A 19,217-nucleotide genomic window follows, 5' to 3' on the forward strand; every position below is an offset into this window, starting at 1 on the left:
CAATTACTCAGGAAAGAAAATTTTCTGGCTGACAGTTGCAATGATGGGTAGAAAGAAAGGAAATAGATATTACAGTAGAGATCAACTCTATAACTATGTAAGAAAGCGAGGAAATGGATATTACTTAAGAGATATCAACATTAAGGAGTGACTAAACTATGTAAGAATTACAAGATATCAACATTAAGGAGTGACTAAACTATGTAAGAATTACAATGAATTTGTACAAGCAATTCCAAAGAAAATATCTCTGAGACTCTATTCGTTCTCAGAAATATTGTGTGCAAACAGAAAACAGATCTAAAATCAAACTCATTTATGATTCACAATATGTAGCTTAAATTCAACAGACTGACTTAAAATATATGATCATTGCCATGTACATAACTATGTAATTTAAATTCAGCATATAGGGATGCACTAAATGACAATAATAATAGAATTCTTGTTACTTCACACTATGTTTCACTCCTCCAAATTCTGAAAAAATCAAATAAGTTGGCCATATTTGCCTATTAAATACTAGTACAAGTAATTATTACAGAGAATTAAGACTCCCCATTTTTGATATTGCGAGATCCCTTAATCCTAGGATATACTGTTTCCTTGCAGAGATGATTATCCTTTCACCGTGCTGCAGTAAACTTGGATGTGTATCATGAAATCTTATCCATTGCATCACATTATCCTTCCATGTGCTTGCAATCTATCCGAGGTCTTGTAAAACAATGGCACTACTTAAGAAGTTAAGAACAATAAAGAAGTCTATGATCTCGTGAGCATTTACTTTATCATGTGCCACCAACCATGTTGCATCGAGCAGCTATTGCTTTAAAGTCTTCAAGATTTAGCTACAGGAGAACCCAAAATTATTAAATCGATGAATTACCCTACCCGCCATTTCTTTAAAATGTAATATGATTATTTCAACCATAGATGTGAATGTCCATAAGAAAAAAAATGATGGGAAAAAACACCAAAGCCCTTTCAAACCTGTCTATCAGAATCCTTGTCAAAGGCATTAATCATCTCACTTAGCTCTTGCTTACTCCATGTAAAATCATGGGCTAGTGCAACTCTCTCCAAGTCTCGAACTGTAATTTTCCCCTTTCCTGCTTCTGTGATAAAAACGTGTTAAGACTATTTCTATATATTTTACAGAAAAGCATTAAATAAATGAGCCTGTAAAGTCATAGCAGCATTACACTCAAAAATCCTGAAATAAACCCAGCATAATCGTGACCTGCCATACCATTTATCTTGCTGTTTCCAGAATTTTTCCTAAGTTATTCAATAAGCGGTTTTGACTGTTTTTATATATCTGTTTTGGTTCATTTTCACATTTTGAGACAAATATAAATAGTAAAAGTGGATTTAAAACTATTGGGATAAGGTTTAAGTATCATAAAATTTCTTTAAATAAAATTTTAAAATCTCATTTATACAATTTGAACCACAATGGCAGTTTTTTTAATTTCAACCTTGATGAGAGTTGAGGTAAGAAAAGAAGGTTGCCTTTACAAACATAGGTCATTCGTCATAATAAATGCAACCTATTTTTTAGACTAAGAAATATGTTTGCTTAGAGTAGGCCCCAGATCCAGATCTCGCACAAACCCAGTTGGGTATCTGGGTTGATAGCCAAGGTTTGGACAGGGATCATAATTCTGACTAAATTTGTCCTGGACAAATCTGAGTAAACCTAGTACAAACCCAACAAGATCGACCAGAACTAAAAGCAAAATCACACTGGTTTGGACAATTTTTTTAACTTAGATTTTGTTCTTTTAATCATTTTTGGCATTTGACTTTGACTATGACTAACAAAAATGAAAAATAAGATCCCTACACCTAAAAGTGACTTGTAAAGCATTCAAATCCACAAAAAACAATTTTTTCCATACAAAGCACAAAAACCATTCATTCTTGCTTGCCATCACACAAATACTGCTGAAGATTGGTCAGTGAAGGTTTAAAAGTAGTTGGATTGTTAATCCTATACATGAGCCAAAGAGATCGTAGATAAAGTTTTTGGAGAAGAGGTAAATTTTGTGTCTTTTTTCTGCACTTTTGTTTTATGCATGAACTTTACTGTTATTTTCTTCAATTTCTATAAATCTATGCTTAAAACATAGGTTATATATATAATTTTGTTTTCATTTGTTTCAAATGTTTGGTTCATCGAATTTGTTGCTATGAAGATTATAATGGAAGCTAGTTCAAGCTCCATGGGCTGAGCCTGCTTCAAGACAAAACACAAATTATAAAATATGTAAGTATGTTGAATTTGCAATAGAAGATGTCAAGTTATTGAAGCCCATATATTTAAATGAAAACCCATTTGTGTGCTATTCTTGGACAGGGCATCGAAGCTTGCCCAAGAAAGAATTGTGTACCCAACCAATCAAAACAAGTGATAGCATATATTAAGAAGCAAGAACAAAGATGAAGCAGTACAGCATAGATTAAATCATTATTTGGGAAATCCAAGATCTTAAGCGATGAATCCCCCAATCCTCCATCAAGCCTTTAAGATGTGGTAGAGAGCCGCACATCTTTGGCCACACCTCAACTACATAATTTGAAATTATCAGATTAGGATATTAATAATATATTAGAATAATATTAAATAAGAATAGTGTAAGCCCTATTACACTTGTTAGTTAGCGCTTCCTCTGTACTTGCCATCACTACAGTGTGTGAAACTGTTGTCTGTTATTAGACAGTCTTCAATAATAGAAGGTTGCCATATCTCCGTGAGATTGAAAGCCTCTTCTCATATCTCATTCTTTTCTCATAATAACATTAGTAAGAGCTAAAAGAATTCGATCAAGAAAAGAAGTTAGATTGTCCAGGAAGTAGTGAAGAGCATGTCAAGTTCAGTCTCGAGGTGGTCGTTAACAAGTAAAGGAATTGCAAGGGTTTTTTGCAGGCCTGTGAGTGAATGAGTTGGAAGGGTTTTTACAAGGTAACAAACATATTATTCCTGTGGCAGCCACAACTTTGAAGATCACAAGATGATCACAGCCTAATACCAAATAAAAACTGAAAACATAGAAATTCAAATTACTATGCACAGTTGAAGGTCATGGAAGGGACGAAGTAGATCGTGAGCATTTTTAATCTTTGCAAGATCCTTCAAAACAAGCATATTTACAAGGTTTTTAGTTTTACAAACAGATCTTTTGCAGGCCTTTCAGCGAATGAATTGGAAGAATTTTTACAAGGTAACAAACATATTATTCCTGTGGCAGCCACAACTTTGAAGATCCAACGATGATCACAGCCTAATGGCTAATACCAATCAAAAACTGAAAACATAGAAATTCAAATTACTATGCACAGTTGAAGGTCATGGAAGGGACGAAGTAGATCGTGAGCATTTCTAATCTTTGCAAGATCCTTACAAAACATCATGCAGGAGACAAAGAAGCCACATGTAGACACAAACATGAGTTATAGGTATAACTACAGTCAATTGAATTTGCATAAGGGCACAATCCTAGTTAAGGGTATCAAGTGTAATATCTCTCTTATTTTTAAATATATCATAGACTAGAAAATTATAATATTTGTTTTCTCGATAATATTAATATATAAACATGAAATCTTCCTTTTATTTGATGGAGATCAGCTCAGAAATTGTTGCTAATAGTTTATACTTTAAAATATTGCTTAGAATGACACAAAAATGACCAAAATACTTCTTTCTCGTGACTTGCAATGAGTCTCAATACTGGACAGGCACCGATTTATTTCTTGGTGAAGTGTTTTTTTCTGCCTTAAAATCTGCCTGACAACTGACCTTAAATTGTCACAGCCTGCTGCCAGTTGTTAGAATACTTTAATTACAACAGAGTTTATTGATTGCACAAAGATGATATCCCACTGAAATCACTTTCTGAAATTGTGGCCTTTTGTCCTCCAATTTCAAACATACAGAAGTTTTGCCTCCAGATTACTTGAACTGTAATTTCATGCTCCAGAAGGAATAAAATAAAATTAACTGTTTCTCAATCACGATGATCCTCTGCCTTGCTTGGTCTTTCTTTAACACCTCTTTTACTTGTAAAAGTCTTAACCATTCAAATGTCCCTTGATAACCATTATAATTTATTTTATTATATTACAAATCATTCCTTGGGAAATTTGTATTTCCTTTTCTGTTGAGGACCTCCATTAATTAAGAAAATCATAGGAGTATATTCAATGCTATAGGTGGTAAGCAACAATCAATAAAAACATGAAAACCCATCCTTACGAGAAATGGTCTCCTAAAGTGCTGCAGTTGTATTTAAAAAAACTTCCTTAGACTATGATGTGGTAATCTTTAACTAACTCAAACATTAATTAAGCAATCTCCTTGATAAATATATTGTTCACAAAGCACCAACAAATATCAAAGGGAGAGGCAGATTTGATTAAATCAATTTCTTTCAAGGAGACTCGGTCGGTTATAATATGTATGTAGTTAAATTTGCAGTTGTTTCTAATAGAGGGTATTATAGCCTGCCTTTCCTAACATTGCTTGTCCTCGAGTAATTGCAAATTTGGCTATTGAGGAATTCATGCACCCTCCCGTGCAGCATCCTCTTCAGGAAGATTTTTCCATCAGACCAGATATTTTATCCATAGTTTTACTTGTTGGTATCTGCAACTTATCGCTGAGGGCAAAAAACAAATATCAGCAAATATCGGATATACGTCAGGAACTTTAAAAATTGCTTAATTTAATTGGAAATGCACTTTTTTGCAAAATTCAATAAGGAGATGCATCTATTGAGTAAACAAGCTGATCTAGGTATATATAAATGCAAATAGGATTCTCCTAGCAAGGAACGTTTAGATTGCCAATTCCAAGTGGATATTAAATCTAGTTGTAATAGTACAGTAAATTAGCTTGAGTCCCAATAGTGGGCATTACAGGGGCTAAGTATCCATTTATAACAGATTACCAAATATCATAGCTTAGATCATTCAAATAGGTTTCCATTCTGATGCTCTGATACGCATAATTTATTCCATCATACAATGGTGCTTTGTTTGATGAAAGCACATGTCCTTGCCTAGCCATAAGTGCTTTTCTAGATATTCCTTCACATGGTTAAGCTATATTCAAACGAACCCATTATGATCCCTTCAAACTGCCTCTTCATTCAGGACAGACAACTCTCCTAGGGTGACATTGTCCAAGAGTTGGAGAATGTCGCCCTCAAATAAGCACAAATTTAAACCCCATTAAGGATAATGTTGTGAGGTTCTCACATCATCGCCCCAAAATTTTGGGGACCCCTTTTTTTTATCACCTTAGTGAATTTTTTCAGAGTTGTCCAAAAGTTTTAATTTGGAAATTTTACACTTTGGACACCTTCGGGCTAGGAGGGGTGTGGTTGGATTTCTTTCTTCACCCAGTCTTAACTTGATTTTTCGGAACTTGTAATTTTATTCTTAGGCCAAGCAAATTTCAAAGACAGCATTTTTCTGATGGTCAGAACAATATTCGGCAAGATAAATTTGCAAAATATTGGGACTTAGACGGATTTTGGAAATTGGAAACAATTGTATAGACTTGAACATTTTCAAAATGAAATTTTTTTTTTAAGATTTAATTGTTTTGGAAAATCTTGACTTTTTTTCGGGGAAAAAGAAAATTTTTTGATAGTGAAATTAAATTGGAAAAATCGATTTTGAATGCTAGAAAAATGATTATTTTGTTTAAAAATTAAAATTGCATTGCAAAATTGAAAGTGGGCTTAATTGCAAAATTTTGCATTAAATTGATTAAAATCGCCTTGAAGATTTTATAAGTGTCGAAAGAGATTGGTGAATTAAAATTGAAAATCAATTTTGGCTTGCTAGAGTTGATTTTAATGATATTTTAATTGCTAAAATGTTTTTATATAAAAAATTTGGCATCTCCAAGGCTTTCTTAATTGTATTTTGCAATTTTTGGTCACAACCGGTAATTAAATGAGCAAATTTCACGATAGGCAAAATAAATTTTGGCCTGGCATTTAAATTTGGGCCATTGATAAAAAACTAATTTAATTTTTTCTCTCCTACAGGGCTAGTCGGCCAGCTTGAGGGAGCAAGGAGATTGTGGTATAAGAGGGCTCCTCCCTCTCTCATTTCCTCATTCCATCTCAGCTTTCTTCTCTTGTTTGGCGATTTTTGGAGGAGAGCTTTCTTCTATGCTTAGCGATTTTTCTTTGGAGTGGTAGTTTGCAATCTTGGGCGATTTTCTTTGGCAGATTTCTCCCTCCTTGGTAGATGATTTTCTTCTTGGAGCAGATCTGAAATTTTCTGCCCTAACCGACTTTCCTTGGGGCAGACATTCTCATTGTTTGGCATTCTCCTTCTTTCTAATTTGAGCAAATCTCTGACCTAGACGACTTGGAGGCAGACCTGATTATTTTCTCTTGCTTGGCGATTTTAAGGAATCTGATTTTTTCTTGCTAAGGGCTGCGAATTTTTGCACCAGATCTAGGCGATTTCACTTAGGAGGAGGAAATACATGATCAAAAGTCTGATTTTTGGCAGAAGTCGGGCAGTTTCAAAGAGGTCGAAGTTCTGATTTTGCTAGGGCTTCACTATTTGCAAGGAGGCTTACATTTTCTAAAGTCTGATCCGAATCCAAAAAGGGCCCGGTTATTGGTAAAAGACAAAATCAAGGTAAAATTCTACTCATTCTAGAGGTGAAGATTGGTTTAACGGTGGATTCCACTCCTTGTTCTTGCTGGGTTCCGTTTCCCTTACGTTCTTCTTGCACTCATCATCCACTACTTCATCATCCCATTGATAGGTCAAAGTTTGGAGAGATAAGTGTAGATTTCATGATAGGACACTTGGCAAGGCAGAAATAAGCTAGACCACCCTAAGTTGAAGTTGGGAGATATAAGTGTAGTCCATCCTAAGGTAAAGAAGAGGCAAAAATAAGTGGTAGTCCCACCCCTAGGTTGAAGGTTGGAGATTTATAAGTGTAGAGATAGGACTTGGCGAGGCAGAAATAAGCTAGATTCCATCAATAGAAAGAAGGTTGGAGATTGATAAGTGTAGTCCATATCACTTAGAATGAAGGGGCAGAAATAAGTGTTTAGGATGGTAGATGTTAGTGCAGGCAAGAACCCAAAGGATACAAACACCAAAAAAGACAAGACATGATGCCTAAGACCACCTTCTCGAAATTGAGGCAAATAAGTGACACCAATATCGGCACAGTGAACATGATATAGTTAATGGACAAATTGAAGGAAGGACAATCCTCCATGACAAAGAAAATCTACAAAAGCGGAATTGTACACACGATAGCCTTCCCTCCTACCTTGCCTTGTCCAGAATTGGTAATGGAATGTGCATCCCAATTTGATTTGATTAGTAAGTCCATCATTTTTGATGAAGGGAGGAGTGTTAGCCAACATCGGTGGACAAGTGGTCGAGAAAGTATTTAATATCTCCCAGTACAAAGGCATGATAGTAGTAATGATGGATCAAGTGGCTAAGTTATTCCAGGACAACCAGGAGACTTATTTCATTCATCTAAAGCGGAATTGGCTACACAAGGGCAAGAAGGGAGTTACCAGATCATCAAGGCTCACCGTGTCAGATTTCAAATCAGAATATGGCAATCTCATTGTGCTTCTCAGCCGGATCATGGGCTTAGCTCAAGGTATGCAATTCAAATACTAGATGTACTTCTTTATTGATGAAATTGAAAAAGGAAAAGGAAGATTTGATTGGGCTAGGATCATAAGCAAAAATCTAGAATTGCATCTTAGGACCGTGCAAAATCAAAAACAATTCTACATGGGGTCGTATCTATTCTATCTGATTGCGAGATTGTATGAAAACCCTGGACTTAAGGCCTTAGGAGTAATTAGCAATGGGTCAAGGCAATGTTTGGTGCACGAGTGCTATCCACAGCTTCACTTGCACAACAAAAAAGACTATAAGATATTTTTTGATGCCTTTGCCATGAAAACAGTAAGGATGTTACAAGGGACACCTGCTAAGAGACTTTCATCACAGGCAGAAGCAAAAGTCAAGAAGTATGGGAGTTGGTTCATCCAATTTCCACAATTCACTTATATTAGAGTAGTAGGAAGCACAGTATGTCCCAAGAGACTTCCAAGGTACCCACCTGACAAGGTGGTTTTGATGGAATTGGCTAGGCAACTTGAGCATTATGATAGAATGATGAAACTTAAAGGTGAGACAAGCATTACCTTCTCATTTGGAATTGGTAATGATAGTTGCCCCAATTCTATCGTCTTTGCAGCTACGGAGAAAGAATTAGAATGGTATCATCGAGCATGGTATAGAGCAAGGTAAGGGTTTGATCCTAATGGTCTTATCAAGGCATCTCATCAAAATACATTCAAACATGTTCCTACTATAGAAGATTTATGGGCCAATGCACGAGATGACTTTCACGTGAGAAAGCTAGCTTTCTCAAGATTGTCAGTGAACATGATGAGGGCAATCAGATGGAGAGGCCTTGATATTCCCGATCAATTGGAAGATGATGAAAATGTGCCGAGAGAAGATTATGATACAATGGATGGAATGGAGTTGAATCCGGTGGATTGGGATGACCACTAGGATCCTTCCTTGGAGGTAGTTACAAGAGCAGTTGATTTGCACACCGATTCGTGGTACAATGGGAAGTTGAGGAAATTACAAAGTCAAAGGGTACACCTTATGAAAAGATAAAACCAAAAGAGGGTCCAACGAAGTTTGTCAGACAGAAGGGTGAAGGAAGTAGCCAGCAACAAGAAACAGTTAGAGGCAAGAAGAGAGGTTTGGAGGTTGAGAAAGGAAAAGAACATCAGGAACCTCTAGCAAAGAGACAGAATGCAGCACCATCAAGAGAGAGCATAATTGAGGCCAGAGGCCAAGAAGATAATACAAGTGGACAAGGGCCGCAGTAGAGGTGAGCTCTGATTCAAAATCAAGTGGTTACAGTGATAGCATTGAGCACTCTCCTCTCTCGGAGAACCAACATGGAGATGACATGGCAATTACTAGTGAAGAAGAAGATGGGCCAATTGATATTGAGGAAGTAAGCCAAGTGCCCGAGGCTATTGGTGATGCTTTGCTAGTCGAACCAAATCCAAATTTGGGGAGATGCACTGCACCACCATGGTTAAGGCAAATGCTTATGCCAAGAGGTGAGGTAGTGATTGTCCGAACAGTTGAAGACATCCAAGGATTAGTAGAAAAGGGTGATAGCGAGAACCAGAAACAAATTGTAGAAACAGTGGAAAAGGTAATCAGGAGCGACAATGATGGTCACCAAAAAGTTCAGATTGTTGTACCAATGGTTAACAAGGCATTGGATGAGATTGTGGCTCAGGAACATGAAATAGTGGAACATAACTTGGGAAGAATCACGGATGACATAGAATGTGAGGAGATCCAGGAAGGCATTGTTTCAATCAAAGAAAGGTTGAGGAAGACAAACGCAAAGATCATAAAGTTGGAGGCCGAGAACAAGTATTGGAGAGATTGCCAGCCTATCCAACAGTTGCACCAAACAGCCCTTCCTCAAGACAGCAGGAGCAACACAGAAGAGATATCGACTCAACTAGGTGAAGTCAAAGATTGGATCCACGATACAATCCAAGATGGGTGAAATTTCTTGCCTTCCTTTGTTTCGACATTCCGGTCATTAGTGGCTATTAGAGACAAATTTAGAATATTTGAAGGTGAATGGAAGGATTTCCTTTCATCAAGGACTTAACCATTCCCAGGCTACAGGCATTCATTGCGCTACCAAGGAAATATTTGGAAAGAGCCAAGTTGGTAGATGAAGGAGGATTGAGTACGGTGGAGTCTTGGTTTGTTGCCTTGACTATCAGACTGAGAATACTTGAAGAGGTACAGAACGAGATTGCACAGCACAGCCCAAGCGTTAACACTTCCATTTGAACCATGATGAGCGATGTTGCAGTTGTGCTCGATTTTGAAGATATCAAAGAGAAGAACATCAATGAACCAAAATTCGAATTAAAATTGGATGACTTGGGGAAGGTTGCCATCAAGAAGAAACATTTGAGCAACCTTGCCTCCCTCCATGCCTTTATCGGATACACAAAAGAATATGAGAAGGATCATGAGAAAACACTGCAAGCAGCGAACAACATGATGAATTCAGCTGAGCTCAAGATGAAACACACACCTTGCCCTCCCATGAAGGAAGTCAACGACAAGCTAGCCAAGTTCATCACTTTAGCTAAAAAGATGAAAGAAAGGGGTAAAACTATATTAGAAGATCATTTGATGTAAGCCCAAGTAGCAAATTCTCCTTCTTCTTGGGTAGGATAGGAGTCTGATTCTGATCGGCTACCATTTTGGTGCCTTCTCATTGGTTGCCACTTTTCTTTTTTTTCATTGGTCCATTGATGAGGTGGCATCTTCTCATTGGCCGATGGGGTGGCAACCCTAATTAGCGTTTCTAGGATCTAATCTGGATCGTTGGTTTTGCCTCTTTATCTCTACCATCGATTGTTATTTTGGGCCTCTATATAAGGCCATTTTCTCTCATTTGTAAAGGGTCGGAGAAAATTGTTGCTAAGATAATACCAAAATCGTTCCTCTTTATCATTGTTGTGACTTGCATGGTGATTAAGAACATTTGGTGTTATTGCATGGTTTCTACTTCCAGTAGTTAAAATTAGATTTCCTTTGAAGTTGTTAAAGTAGATTTCATTTTGAGAAAGTTGCTAAGTAAGAGTAAGAGTAGATGGATAGTTGCATGGTGATATTAGTGGATGTTTGATAGGGTTCTATAAACTAGGCCACTAGCATCCTAGCGGCTTGTTAGGAAGCCTTGTGCGGTAATCTAGTCATTTTCCCTTATATCATTGCATCTATGGAGGTAGAGTCACCGGTTAGCTTTCATCAGATTCAATCCCCGTCCATTTGCTAATCTTTCCATTCATAGGAGTAGGAGTAGAGCAGTGAATAGTTTAATATTTGGAGCTTTGAGGAAGGAAGTAAAGAAAGGCATCATTGGTAGACACACCACCCCCATCACCACCACCATCAACATTATCTGGCACTCATATATTTCACAAACCCATCACCATCACCATCACACCCAAAATCCAAATTATCCTTGAATGAACAACATAAGGCCGCCTACGTGATTACCAACAAATCACATCGATAACTGAGTTAGTATCCACAGGTGTAAAATTGGAGTTATTCTCATGTCTTCATGAGTATTAACTTTTCAAGAGAGGAATTGAATGTTTGATATCCCATATCAAGTGTTCAATTGCTATATGTTATGTAGTGGTACAAAACCGACCTCAACAGATTACACTATGGGTTGGCCATAGCACGACAAATTTTTGCCTTCAAAAGCAGAAATACTTTTATGGGGTCAGTCCCATAAAATATCCAATAGAATTGTCTTATAAAACTGATTTTAATCTCCAAGATGCCACTTAAGTTAGTGCAAGTCGGCCAACATAAAACATTTTTTTCCTTCTTAAATGAGATGCTACGAGGTGGCGTCAGCTTTCACTTAGGAATAAATATCTGAAATGAAATCATCCCTAGTTGAACAGCATAGAGGTAAAATGACCATGTTTATGAGTGAACGAATATGTATATGAGTGCAAATTTACTAAATCTGTGTAAAATATATAATCATGTATAAATCTTTTCTAACCACTAAATATATATACAAGAAAATGAGTAAAGACAAGTTTTATAAAGAGTAGCTTGTATTTTGACTTACCTCACTCCAAAGATGGTAACATTGTCTTGAGAGCTTGGCGCTTTACTAGTTGATTGTAATGGTAAATCTTCTATGGCTGGTGACTGTGAGAAACTGAGAAGGGTGATTTAAGACCCAAGGCAGGTTTAATTTTCCAGTGTTTGGCCATGGCAGCTAAGTTTGGTGTAGGAGAGAGGATTTCATCATGGTTAGGGTAAAGACTATTTCAGTTGAACTGTGGAGCAACATTGTTTCCAATACAAGTCTATAATGTTCATTTATCACAATATGAATATGTCTGCATGAATATGTTTGTGAGTGCACATTTACAGGTATAATTACCTACCAATGCTTTTGACAAAACTACAAAAATATCGAAGAAAATGAGTAGGTACAAGTTTTGTAAAGAGTAAATTGTATTTTAGTTTCTCTGACTCTAAAGATGGCAACATTTTAATTCTAATCTTTGGCTGGTGATTGTGAGCAACTAAAAAGGGTATTTTAGGAGCCAAGGCAGGTTTAATTGTGCGTTGCTGGGCCATTGGTAGGCAAGTTGGGTGTAGGAGTCCGAGGGACTTTCTTGGTTGGGGTAAAGATTGTTTCAGTTGAACTGCAGAGCAACAGTGTTTCCAGTAAAATTCTATAATGTTCTTATTTAGCAATATGCTCTTGCATCCTTTTGTGCTTACCTTGTTATGCAATTAAAATTAAAGTGCCTGTGGAGGTGTGACTAGACTCTGCGGAGGTGTGAAAACTCAAAGATAAAAGATCAAGTGGCAATCAGAATCTTACTTGAAATGAAAATTGAATGGAATGCATTTCTTCCAATAAGAAAGGGTAGTTATTTTTCAAGAAAAAGGGAATTGCTGATAAAGAATGCAAGATGGAAGACAGAAACCAAATGCTAACTTGAAAACTCACCATCGAAGTAAAAGAAATAAGCGATAACTTCATCTTCAGTCAGTTGTATTGTGTTAACGCTCTGAAACAAAATCAAAATACCACTAGTTACTTCTACTTTAATATACTATGATGTGGCCTTCAAAAATTTTTTAAAAAATCTGCTTCACTACTTGTACACATATTTGAAAACAACTGTAGAGCCAATTATACCTTTGTTTTCTTTCTTTGCCTTTTACCATGAGAAATTTTTTCAGCCTCGGCTATATCCTTATACTTTTCTATAAGTTCAGAATCATCTATTTTTTCGTTTGGCATTCCAAATTGTGAATGTTGTCTAAAAGCTTCTGTTACAGAAGCAGTATCTTCCATAGAAACCCCCATAGAGAGTGCAATGGCCTACAGATCAGTTCAGTACAGCATTATCAGCTTACTAAAGAACATGCAATAACATAAGGGAGAATTTTCTGCAGATAAACATGTCCTTGCGATTACATAAATTGCTAAAACTATGCATATTATTGAACCTGCTGTAAAGCTGCATCTTCATCCAATCCAATCTGCTGTAATACAATATTGTTGTTTGCTTCATGGCCTACTAGTGAAGATCCATATTCTTTGGATCCTTTATCCACAATTAGAGAATTCAAAGATTTCATTTTCTTGCCCTGACACCACAGAGAGAACAACCAAATGATTGTCAAATCTGAAACCAATCCATTAACTTTTATGATGTGATCTCTACGCATTTGACAACCAGCATGTGCAATCACTCAAACTAATTCTACTCAAGTCAGAAATGTTCTAGTACTTGTCCAGAAGACTGTTATCAGTATTACAATATGATAATCCATGATACAAAAGAAATTCAGTTTATACATATTATTGCAACACTTGAGAAAAATATCTGTTATCCATTAATTACGAATTGTCCATGATCATTTTAATCCTTGATTTGGGACAAACGGGAATATGGTTGTTAACATTTTAGATGAGATATTTGCTTGCTTTCACGTTTTAATTGTTGAGCACAATACATACCAAAACCCATATAACGAGGAGCAACAGTTCAACCATAGTTCCAAAAGTTCAACAAGTTCTCGCCAGACTCCAGACAATTTTTACCATACAAGCAACTCACTACATACTCTGTCAAATGAAACCTGTGAATTGTTGTCTGCAATTCAGGTACTATAAAAAATCAAAAACTCTTGTTAAAAACTTTTTTTCTGATTTTGTAATTTCATTCCACAACAATTAAGATTTCAGCAGCATTAATTGATTGTGGAGTGAATTTAAGTATTTATACATTTCATTAAAAGCAATAAGATAAAGAAAACTGGGATGCAGCATGAAATCCCAGTGGCCTCAAAGCTCAAAGTCATTAGTTTGGATCTGGCGCAGGGGCTCCACGCTTCACCCCTCAGCTCTGCCTTGTATCATGATAGAGAACCTGCTAGGGCTGCAACCCTTGGAACTGTCAAGAATGCTGCCCCATGGTCCCATTGGAGACTACCACCCCCATATTCTTACTCTCATTAAAAAACCATTTATAATAATCATTTTGGCCCACATCAATTGGACAAGCAGAAATTTTTTCCTTTTATTTTATATTGAAATAACAAAAACATCATTTCTCCCTTGCTTTTATGAAATTTTCAGAGATATTTAATATCATGATGAAATCTTGAATATATGAATTCCATTTATACTTTTGATTAACTAAATCAATCCCAATTCTGAGTAAGGCTACAATGATCAAAACAGAATTGTAATTTTTTTCTAAATTCATTCTTTATGTATCTCATGCATATGTTAAGTTTATTTTGTATTTGAGAAATTTAGAGTCCAAGTAAAAATTATAGACCGATATACTTTCACCAAATCATGATTAATTATATGCTGATGAATTTTTGAAATGGGACGAATACTGCTTGAAATTAAAAAAACTGTTTTATGAGCATTTTCTCTAATTTCATATCCATGTGAACCATATATGCTATTAGCCATCAATAAAATCATAAGTCACAAGGTTCGAATTTGAATTCAAGTTTGTCAATCATAAAATTCAAATGAAATTCGGCAAGGGTAAAAATTTGAAAATTAATCAACATTAAATTTAACTTATATAAATTTATTTATTTTTAAATATAAGTAAAATATCCACAAAATTGTCAAAATAGTTGGACATTGCTAAATAATTCAACCAAATAACTCAATATTATATCAAAAAAAAGGTATTACATTAAATATCATAAAATCTGGAAAGGGTAAAAATTCGCTGAAATTCGAACTTCATGGATGATATTCGGCGAATCTTGAGACTCAATGAAACACGGGGACGCGTCCCCCCCACCAAAACCAAGTCGCACCCAAGACAGGGGGACATTGTCTCGACGTCTCGAGCAGTGCCACTCGGAGTGCCACCTCCATCGAAGACCGCGAGATGTCCCCACATCCCTTGTAGGTGTGGGTGGACACGACCACGTCCCCTTTGGGTGCAAGGGGATGCGTGGATGTCTTCCTTTTCGGCTCTTGATCTTGGAGACACTGATAGTTCCAGAGGCGATGAGTTTCAACTTCCAAGGGATGATCATTGATCATTCATTTGGCATTTTGATTTGGGCTCTTCGAGACTTGTAACTTTTTTTTGCAGTTTATACTTATTTTGATATCATGATTCATGGCACATGATACTTATTGTAATCATCTTTATGTCATGACTCATATGATCATTGATTAGATAATAGATAGTAGATACTCATACTATTGATCTGATATATATTATAAATTTAAAATTATATAATTTGCCACTCGTTCATTTGCTAATGTTCATTGTTTGATCATGAATCATGATGTTCCAATTCAAAACTTCAATGCAATGTTCAATGTTTAAGTTTTTTACATCTTTATAGCTTATATAGTAGTACATATTTTCATAACTAGCATTTTAAGTATCATATGTATAATATATACACCCTTGCTCCACCTGCCACCACCCCCTCCCCCCCCCCCCCCCACCGTCCCCAAATCAAGGACCCTTTGTCCCCCCGCCTCGGAAACTTGTCCCCCATCCCGCAGGGCGGTGTAACTATGGACTTAGATAAAATCAGAAACCTAGCATAATCCTCACAAGACAAACTATTTCCAATCTCACAAGTAACTTAAAGATGGAGAAGATGTAGTGGATCCTCTTTTGTACACAAGATAGTCATATCATAATGTATTAAATAATGCAATACTTTTTTTATGATCATCTTTGTTAGTTTAGGTAGTTTCTATTTCCGACTTTCCTTTATGTTTGTTTCTTTTAGAAACATCAAAATGTTATTGCCTATTTATTGTAAACTCTATTACTATCATGAAATATACAATTACCATTACATGGTACCAAAGTGGGTTGATGACATTTTTCATAAAATTTGTGGAAATCATTAAAATTTTGAGAAATTTTGAGAAGTTGTTTTTGGCTCAACTGTTTTACAGCAAAATTGAAGGCTGTATATTTGCTGCAAATTGCGAAGCTGTTTGTCTACATTTTTTTAGGGTTTCTTAGTGTTTCTTCTAGTAGCCAGCATTCCTTTTCTGAAGGAGCTGTTTTTAAGTGCCAACGAGAGGGTTTTTATTTCTTGCCCACATTTTTTGTGCTTCAACCTTCCTTTTGTCAATTTTCTTTCAACCGATGACTATTTCTCTACAATCTGTCCATTTTTCTGTATACTTGCAACAAGAAGTCATGTCTGTGAACCATTTTAGATGAAAATAGTTCATTATGTTTGTTTGAGTTCACAAACCCACATTTGGGCATTTTTTTCCATCAAAAGTCCACATTTCTCTTGCACAACCTCTGTTTTTTTGTATTTGGTGGAGATGTAGTTTTCCTAGTGTTCATGCCCACGTTCATGCTTAGGGTCTTGCATTATTTTTTCTCAAAATTTGTGGGTTTCTGCTCTTCTACAACTGCTAAGGTTTTTGAAGCAATGGGAATTTTCACTTTTTCCAAAAAAATGTGGTGTTTTATATAGGTTTTGAGCATTTAGTTCTTGAGAAACATACTTTTGTTTGTAAAAGGGTTTTGTTTGATTAGTCCATGGGTTTTATAAGTTTTCCTCAGAACTTATATCTGAATTTTGCCTATTTCTCTCCTAAAAATCATTTGGTTGCATTTTTATTTTTTACAAAAAAAAATTCAAAAATCATAGGGTTTGTTGATGTCAGTTTATACCACTACATAACATATAGCAATTGAATATTTGATATAGAATACCAAACACTCAACCCTCTCTTGAAAAGTAAATACTCATGAAGAACATGAGAAAAACTCCAAGGTTCCTTACACCTATGGATACTAACTCAGTTATATTAATGTGATTTGCTAGTTAATCACGTAGGCGGGCTTACATTGTTCTTTCAAGGATGTCAAACTTTTGTTGCGATGATGATGAAATCTAGCCTTGCAATGTATATTAGCGCCAAATAATGTTGATGTTGATGAATGGGGGGTATGTCCACCAATAACGCTCTGATTTTCTAACTTTCTTCTTGAATGAACTCCAACTACTAAACTACTTGCTGCTTTTCTTCTACTCCTATGAATGGAAAGATTAGCAAATGGATGGGGATTAAAGCTTACCAGTGGCGCTACCTCCATAGATGCAATGATTCGAGGGAAAAAGACTAGATTACCACGCAAGGCTTCCTAACAAGCCGCTAGGGTGCTAGTGGCCTAGTTTATAGATCCCTATCAAACATCCACTAATATCACCATACAAATATCCATCTATTCTTACTCTTTCTTAACAACTTTCTTGAAAAGAAATCTACTTTAACAACTTCAATGGAATTTAACTCTAACTATTGGAAGTAGAAACCATGCAATAACACCAAGTGTTCTTAATCACCATGCAAGACACAACAATGATAAGAGAAGCAATTTTGGTATTATCTTAAGCAACAATTTTCTTCAAACCTTTACAAATGAGAGAAAATGGCCTTATATAGGGGCCAAAATTACAACCAACGATAGAGATTAAGAGGCAAAATCAATGATCCAGATCAAATCCTAGAAACCCTAATTAGGGTTGCCACCCCATCAACGAATGAGAAGACGCCACCTCATCAATGGACCAATGAAAAAAAGGAAAAGTGGCAACCAATGACAAGGCACCAAAATGGTAGCCAATCAGAATCAGACACCTATCCTACCCAAGAATAAAGAGAATTTGCCACTTGGGCTTACATCAAATGATCCTCTAATATAATTCTACCCTTTTCTTTCATCTTTTTAGCCGAGGCAATGAACTTGGCTAGCCTGTCGTTGACTTCCTTCATGGGAGGGCAAGGCGTGTGCTTCATTTGAGATCAACTGAATTCATCACGTTGCTCGCTACTTCCAGTGTCTTTTCATGATCCTTCTCATATTCTTTCGCATATCCAATAAGGCACTGAGGGAGGCAAGGGTGCCCAAATGCTTCTTCCTGATGACAACCTTCCCCAACTCATCCAATCTCAATACAAACTCTGTCTCATTGATGTTCTCCTCCTTGATATATTCAAAATCAAGCGCAGCCCCAACATCACTCATCATGGTTGAAATGGAAGTGTCAACGCCTGGGCTATATATCTCTTTAAGTATCCTCAATTTGATGGTCAAGGCAACATACTAAGACTCCACTGTACTCATTCCTCCATCCACCAACCCTTGAATATCTTCAACTGTTCGGACAGTCACCACCTCGCCTCTTGGCATAAGCATTTGCCTTAGCCATAGTGGTGTAGTGCATCTCCCCAAAGCTGGATTCGGTTCAACTAGTAAAGCATCACCAACGGCCTCAGGTGCCTGGCTTACTTCCTCAATATCAATTGGCCTATCCTCTTCTTTACTAGTGGTTGTCATACCATCTCAATGTTGGTTCTCCAAGAGAGGAGAGTATTCAGTACTGTCACTGTAACCACTTGATTCCGAATCAGAGCTCACCTCTACCGAGACCCTTTGTCCACTTGTATTAACCTCTTGGCTCCTAGCCTCAATTATGCTCTCCCTTAACAGTGTTGCATTCTGTCTCTTTGTTGGAGGCTCTTGATGTTCTTTACTTTTCTCAACCTCCAAATTTCTCATCTTGCTCTTAACTACTCTTTGTTGCTGGCTACTCCCCCACCTTTCTATCCGACTAACTACGTTGGACCTTCTTCCTCTGGTTTCATCTTATCATAAGTAAGGCATACCTTCCGACTTTGTAATTGCCTTAACTTCCCATTGTACCATGACTCAGTGTGTAGATCAACCGTTCTTGTAACTGCCTCCAAGGAAGGATCCTGATGATAATCCCAATCCAGGACCCAACTTTGTTCCATCCACAGTATCGTAATCTTCTCTTGGCACGTTTTCATCATCTTCCAGTTGATCGAAAATATCAAGGCCTCTCCATTTGATTGCCCTCATCATGCCCACTGACAATCTTGAGAAGGCTAGCTTCCTCACATGAAAGTCATCCTATGCATTGGCCCAAAAATCTTCTATAGTAGGAATATGTTTAAATGTGTTTTCGTGAGATGCCTTGATAAGACCATTAAGATCGAATCCCTGTCTTGC

General features: G+C 36.6%; 1 protein-coding gene across 3 annotated transcripts in view; it reads right to left on the reverse strand.

Annotated features, from left to right (window-relative positions):
* Nucleotides 1-301: 301 nt before the first annotated feature.
* LOC149540131 (uncharacterized) overlaps nt 302-19,217 on the reverse strand; it is a 30,178-nt gene continuing 11,262 nt past the window's right edge. Inside the window, exons 2-7 of one of the 3 annotated variants that reach the window (XM_089801314.1) lie at nt 13,153-13,293; nt 12,839-13,024; nt 12,647-12,707; nt 994-1,118; nt 788-851; nt 302-706 (exon numbers count right to left, since the gene is read on the reverse strand). In XM_089801314.1, the coding sequence (XP_089657440.1) occupies nt 792-851; nt 994-1,118; nt 12,647-12,707; nt 12,839-13,024; nt 13,153-13,293 (573 nt within the window). In that variant the 3' untranslated portion in view covers nt 302-706; nt 788-791. Of the gene's footprint in view, nt 852-993; nt 1,119-4,348; nt 4,665-12,646; nt 12,708-12,838; nt 13,025-13,152; nt 13,294-19,217 lie in introns of those variants that run through there. The other 2 variants (XM_089801313.1, XM_089801315.1) reach the window with 2 other exon arrangements.

Source organism: Cupressus sempervirens, chromosome 9 (assembly GCF_028749045.1).
Source record: "Cupressus sempervirens isolate cs-2001-9-10 chromosome 9, ASM2874904v1, whole genome shotgun sequence".
NCBI classification, from domain to species: domain Eukaryota; kingdom Viridiplantae; phylum Streptophyta; class Pinopsida; order Cupressales; family Cupressaceae; genus Cupressus; species Cupressus sempervirens.